Genomic DNA, 6,363 nt, shown 5'->3' on the forward strand with positions numbered 1-6,363 from the left:
ATTTATATATACATAATAAATATACACAGTACACACACATATAGTATGTAAACAAAAACTTTTATTTGGGATGCGATTAATCGCGATTAATCGTTTGACAGCACTAATTAAATTATAAAAATTAAACAAACCAATAAAGAAATATGCAGCAGTAGTATTAATATCACTGATCTGTAACATAAAAAACAAGTATTTAATAATAATAATAATTATTGTTATTTTTTTAATAATAAAATTATACAATACTAAAAAATACAGTACTGATATTGATGGCTATCTTCAACTCATTGCTTTTAAACATGAAATCACAGAACTTCTATTGTGGCAGAAAACCACAGGGAGACCTTTTTGTAGACAACAGATTAATAATGTAATTCTCATTACAAATTTAGGTTTACCTGCTAGAGTGCTGGTGTGTCTGAAGGCTCGAACCTGTGAGTCCGACAGACCCGTCAGCAGAGAGATGACCGTGTCCATCATGTACTCATCGTAGATGATGCTGTACTGGCACTGGCGGATCAGGACGCAGATGAACTCAGAGAAGTTGTAGCGAAACTTCTTCCACAACGGGCCAGAAATGGTCAAGGGGTAATCGCCACTGTCCTGCATTAAAACACAAAAGAAATTACCCACTCAGACCAGAGTTCAAAGGTTAATTTCCTACATAAGATTCTGTATAAATTCATCAGAAAAGATACCTCGTCAAACTCCTCTGTCATTTTGCGGATAATTTCAGCATTCTGCATGTTGCGAAACATTTCGATTCTTACAGTGCCTGAAAAGAAGGACAGTCAGTAATCACTACTATTATGAATAATACATTATTATTATTATTGCTTAATACTACTTATGAGCATGAGGTAATTGTACCTTTACAGCCAGAGCACTGAATGAAGAAGTTGATGAGGTCCAGAAGTGCTAAATCTCTGTCTTGTTTGTATGACTCGATCCAATCATCAACGACCGACTGAAAGAGTCATGGACAACTGTGTCACTATTTACAATAAACACAGTGGACGAGTTGCTCAACACTCTTTCCTTTAGCAGAACAATCTGGTTTTGAGAGTTATTAAGTGAGTCTGACATGGTGGATGTAATAACTGCACACCTCCAGCTGTTACATATTCAACATCTGCTCCTGATCTGAAACATTTGGACACCAGATATACATTTCACTCTTCATTTAACACTGAAAAAAGACACACTATTTAACATTTTATAATTAGGGCTGTTAAAATGAATGTGTTAAGGTATGCAGGGAGTTAATTATGCACAACTGTTCAAAGGTTTGGGGTCTTTTTTTTAATTTATTTTTTAATGTTTTTTAAAAGTACTCTCTTAGGCTCTTCAAAGCTGTGGAATATTATTGTGGAATATCATTACAACTGAAATAACTGTTTTCTGTTTTAATAAAGTTTAATTTATTCCTGAATTTTCAGCAGCCATTACTCCTGCCTTCAGTGTCAAATGCTTCTTCAGAAATTATTAATGCTCAAGAAACATTTCTTCTTATTATTAAAGTTGAAAACAGATGTGCTGCTTAATATTGTGAAAACCATGATACATTATTTGATGAATAGAACGTTCAAAAGAACAGCATTTATTTTAAATAGAAATGTTTTGTAACATTATAAATGCCGTCACTGTCACTTTTGACCAATTTAATGTGTCCTTGCTGAATAAAAGTAGTAATTTTATTTTTAAAAATCCACAAATGTTTGAACAGTAGTGTACAAGTTTAACACTATTATATGTTTATCACTGTTAGCAAATTTATTCAGTTTGACATAACTTTTTTATTCTGTTATGTGTGATTTCTATAAACTGACTTTTAGTCTGACTACATCTGTAGCATTTGCATTCTTTGTGGGGTGAAATTTTATTTTAATTATCATCAAAGCTCACCAAATGCATTAACACCCATGTGAAATAATATTAGACATGAGGTACCTATAAAAAGTTCTAGCAAATTTGCATAGTGATGCATATGGTGATCAGTTTTCTCTTCTGATTTGATCTGTGTTTGATACCTGCATAGCGCTCTTTCCCTGTTTGACCACTTCAAACAGAGTGACAGGATCGCCCTCTCCGTTCTGCTGGGCCATTCCATTGGCCTTCCGCCCCCGCTGGACTCCCATCGGGCATTTTTCTAAAGGGGACTTCCGTGGCTTCTTGTTGGGTGCCTGGAGTCAGGGGGAATAGAAATGCTAAGTGAAATCATGAATAATACAAAATCTGTTTTTGTGGTAAGTCAAGGAAATCGTTTTCGTGTGAGGCATACAGGTGGTCTGCCAGGCCGGCCTCTCTTCTTCTTGCTCTTTCCATCTCCAGGGTCGTCCAGCTCACTCATACTCATACTGAGACTCACTGTGTCCTGACCCGACTCACCCGAGTCCCTGCGAGGAAAACACCATGAGCTCCTCATGAACTCTGCCACAGGCAAGAACATCTGAGTCATCCAGTCAAAGTGTGTCCACATCTGATGAAGCTATTTAGGGTTTTGCAAGCTTAATTCTAATCATTAAAATAATATCAATTACATATTAAGTGTATGTATTATTTTTAATAATCAGAAAAATTACATTTAAAATATCAATCACAATCACATCACATATAATAAACATTATTCATAACCATATCTAATCATATTTTGTTGTTTAGTGTTTTGTTTTATACTTAAAAAGTTATCATATCCATATCATACCTACCATATCTTCTCAAACACAAAATCGACAAATGCTTTCGTTGTGTTTATTTCATTTACTCTATTATTTATAGAGCAATTTATTAACAATTGAAGAAATTGTTTGTCACATAGAATGTTTAACATTTTTCAGAAATTTACTGTAATCAGTCATCTAACATTAAAAAAATGACATTGGGCCAGTGGCATTTTTTTTTTTTTGCTATTATATTTTTATTAATATTGTAAATTAACTTTCATTTTTTATATTTTCAGTTTTAATTCTAGTTTAAGTTTTGGTAATTTTTATGTGCTTGTAATTTCCATTAGCATTTGTTTTATATATAAATAAATACACTGTCTATATTTATATGTATATATAAATACGTGTATGTATTTAAGAAATATTTACATGTATATTTAAGAAATATATGTAATATATACTTATATAATATGTACATATATATATACATGTATGTGTGTACAGTATATTTATTATGTACATATAAACATACACAGTACACATATGTAAACAACACAAACTTTTATTCTGAATGCGATTAATCACGATTAATCAATTTGACAGCTCTAAAGAAAAAAAAAGAATATATATTTCCTATATATATTTCTTACATATATTTAAATACATTTCTTATTTTAATATACTTTAAAATATCATTTATTTCTGTGGTGCAGCGCTGAATTTTCAGCATCATTACTCCAGTCTTCAGTGTCACATGATCCTTCAGAAATCATTCTAATATGATCATTCACTGATTTATTATCAGTGTTGAAATTTTTATCCATTTAACACATCCTTGCCAAAAAAAGTATTAATTTCTTTAAAAAAAGATAAAAAAGTAAGAAAAAATTTACTGACCCCAAACTTTTGAATAGTAGTATATATTGTAAGAACATTTCTATTTTGAATAAACACTGTTCTTTTTAACCCTTTAATTTATCAAAGTATCCTGAAAAACATATCACAGGTCCCAAAAAACTGTTTCCAACACTGATTATAAATCAGCATATTAGAATGATTTCTGAAGGATCATGTGACACTGAAGACTGGAGTAATGATGCTTGCAGCGCTGAATTTTCAGCATCATTACTCCAGTCTTCAGTGTCACATGATCCTTCAGAAATCATTCAAATATGATCATTCACTGATTTATTATCAGTGTTGAAATTTTTATCCATTTAACACATCCTTGCCAAAAAAATATTAATTTCTTTAAAAAAAGATAAAAAAGTAAGAAAAAATTTACTGACCCCAAACTTTTGAATAGTAGTATATATTGTAAGAACATTTCTATTTTGAATAAACACTGTTCTTTTTAACCCTTTAATTTATCAAAGTATCCTGAAAAACATATCACAGGTCCCAAAAAACTGTTTCCAACACTGATTATAAATCAGCATATTAGAATGATTTCTGACGGATGACACTGAAGACTGGAGTAATGATGCTGAAAATTGAGCTTTGCTTCACAGGAATAAATTAGATTTTAAAGTATATTCAAATAAAAAAACTTATTTTAAATTGCAGTAATATTTCACAAAATTACAGCTTTTTTCTGTATTTTTGATCAAATAAATGAAGCCTTGATGACCATGAGAAACTTTAAAAAAAGATTTTAAAAAATCTTACTGATCCCAAACTTTTGAATGGCTGTGTATATATATATATAAAATGCTTTAGTAATTTTAGTACTTCAACTTATTTCAAGTGTTTTAAGTTGAAAGTTTTTAATCTAACACGTATTTAGTTGTAGTTAACACTAAGAACACTGACATGTAGTTCAGTTGCAGTGTGTGAGTGGAAGTGAAGCAGGACTCACTGTAGCACTGGCAGCTCTGAGGTGATCATGATGATGGTGTGTTCCAGGTCTGCTGTGTGTGGTGCTCTGCTGGGAGGACGTCTTTCAGTGTGCTTCAAGTGCTGATGACAGACAGTATTAACACTGCAACTCTGAGCCTGCAGGAGACAGAAGGAAAAAAATACAGAAGAAGGTCTTCACTGACTAGAAAAACATGCTCTGTATATGCAATATTATTTCACCGACAAGCTTTAGATTCCATAATTAATGACTTTAAACAAAGCAAATATTTCTCATTTAAAAAAATTAGTGATCATTTGCAGATTTTGCTTTTTAGTCGATAGAAATTTGAATGACGGTAAATAATGCCCCATAAACGCATTTCTGATGTCAAAGCCATGAACTTGACATATTGTTCAGGGTCTGTAACCTCACACACCTTCTGAAACACTGTAATATGGATTAGAAGTAAAGTTTAAAAGGCTAAACAGAGACACCAACTGGTCATTTGATGAACTGCATCAGTACACCATTAACAGAGATGTCAATCTACACAATCACAGGGAAAAGTGCTACAGATCTACACACACACAAGCATTAGCTATTCTGTTTCATAAAACATTTTTTTTTTAAATAGAATCAAATCCATATCAATATCACTGAGAACAATATCTATTTTTTTTCTTTAAATTTAGATAAACCGTTTTTCTGTTCATAAAATTTACATTTTCCTTAACATTAGGTGAAATATCAAATTAACTTATGTCACTGACCAGCCAAAAGTTAATTAATCTTTAATTTAATTTAAGTTATTTAGCATTACGCTTTCATCTCTCAACACAACAGAAGACAAAAAGGGTCTGTTTGATTGTTTATTTTACAACAGAGGCTAAAATATTAAGCATTTAATTTGAAAAACAATCATTAAAAATGTATTTTAAAAGATTTTGTGTGATTGTTTTTTATCGTTCTGACTAACACCACTAGGGGCAGTATGAACCATAAAGTACTTGACCTTTAATGATTCTTTGATAGCATAACGAAATGTGTTTCTGCATAATTTTCAAACCTATAAAAATCTAAATTAATGTACTTTTGGCTCTAAGAGACAATACTGATTATAAACAGACTTTTTGAGTGAGTTTTCTCCCACTAACAGAATGCTAAACTCCAGAGGATGTAAAGCATTTCTTGGGCAACAGTAGGGGGCAGGCTAAGAAAGTTTTCATTAAAATGTTCCCTCTCTACTAATACTTAGATATGGAAGTGCACATGAGTTGAATCACACTATACACTCTCTTTCCATCACTCTTCCTTTAATGCAGAGAACTCTTACAGTGACGCACAAGAAAAACCAGGCCATGCCAAGGATTTCCAGAGAAATATGGACTCTCAGAAAGATAAAATGTCAAAATGGAAAAGAAAGTGTGCTTGCATAAATGAAAGGTCATTCAAGACCATCACTATATGGTGAATTAAATTAAATGAGAACTCATTGAAACATGCACTACAGGAGGAGAAGTGAGTGTTCGACAGATTTCAGTGGTGTAAAGGTGAGGTGAAGAGTATCCTCTTTAGACTGCCACTAGATGGCTGTACGCTGTAGGTGTCCTGGAAGACTCGATTTCACAGGTGTGGGTCTGCAGTGAAGTTAAACTGAGCCACTGTTGGGACACACGGACAAAAACTCTTGTGCAGAGAGGCAAAGTCGCTTTAACAAGAAATAAGCAGGATGTAAGTAAGGGAGTGTAGGAAAGCTGAGTGGTTCAAATATGACCCTGTAACCTAGTCCTCAGCGTCGTGGTTCACACATGGAAGCGCTCTAAATATGACCCCCCCCCACACCCCCCCGCCCCCCCC

The 6,363-nt window shown here is 32.9% G+C and overlaps 1 protein-coding gene across 1 annotated transcript in view; it reads right to left on the minus strand.

Annotated features, from left to right (window-relative positions):
* Positions 1 to 4,663, minus strand: part of stag1a (STAG1 cohesin complex component a) — a 28,949-nt gene extending 24,286 nt beyond the window's left edge. The window contains exons 1-6 of the mRNA XM_016530988.1: positions 4,525 to 4,663; positions 2,282 to 2,396; positions 2,031 to 2,183; positions 871 to 967; positions 699 to 775; positions 399 to 603 (exon numbers count right to left, since the gene is read on the minus strand). Of these exons, the coding sequence (XP_016386474.1) occupies positions 399 to 603; positions 699 to 775; positions 871 to 967; positions 2,031 to 2,183; positions 2,282 to 2,396; positions 4,525 to 4,553 (676 nt within the window). The 5' untranslated portion in view covers positions 4,554 to 4,663. The remainder of the gene's footprint in view (positions 1 to 398; positions 604 to 698; positions 776 to 870; positions 968 to 2,030; positions 2,184 to 2,281; positions 2,397 to 4,524) is intronic.
* Positions 4,664 to 6,363: the final 1,700 nt, after the last annotated feature.

The sequence above is a fragment of the Sinocyclocheilus rhinocerous genome, unplaced genomic scaffold (assembly GCF_001515625.1).
Source record: "Sinocyclocheilus rhinocerous isolate Xijiao unplaced genomic scaffold, SAMN03320098_v1.1 scaffold541, whole genome shotgun sequence".
In the NCBI taxonomy this organism is placed as follows: Eukaryota; Metazoa; Chordata; class Actinopteri; order Cypriniformes; family Cyprinidae; genus Sinocyclocheilus; species Sinocyclocheilus rhinocerous.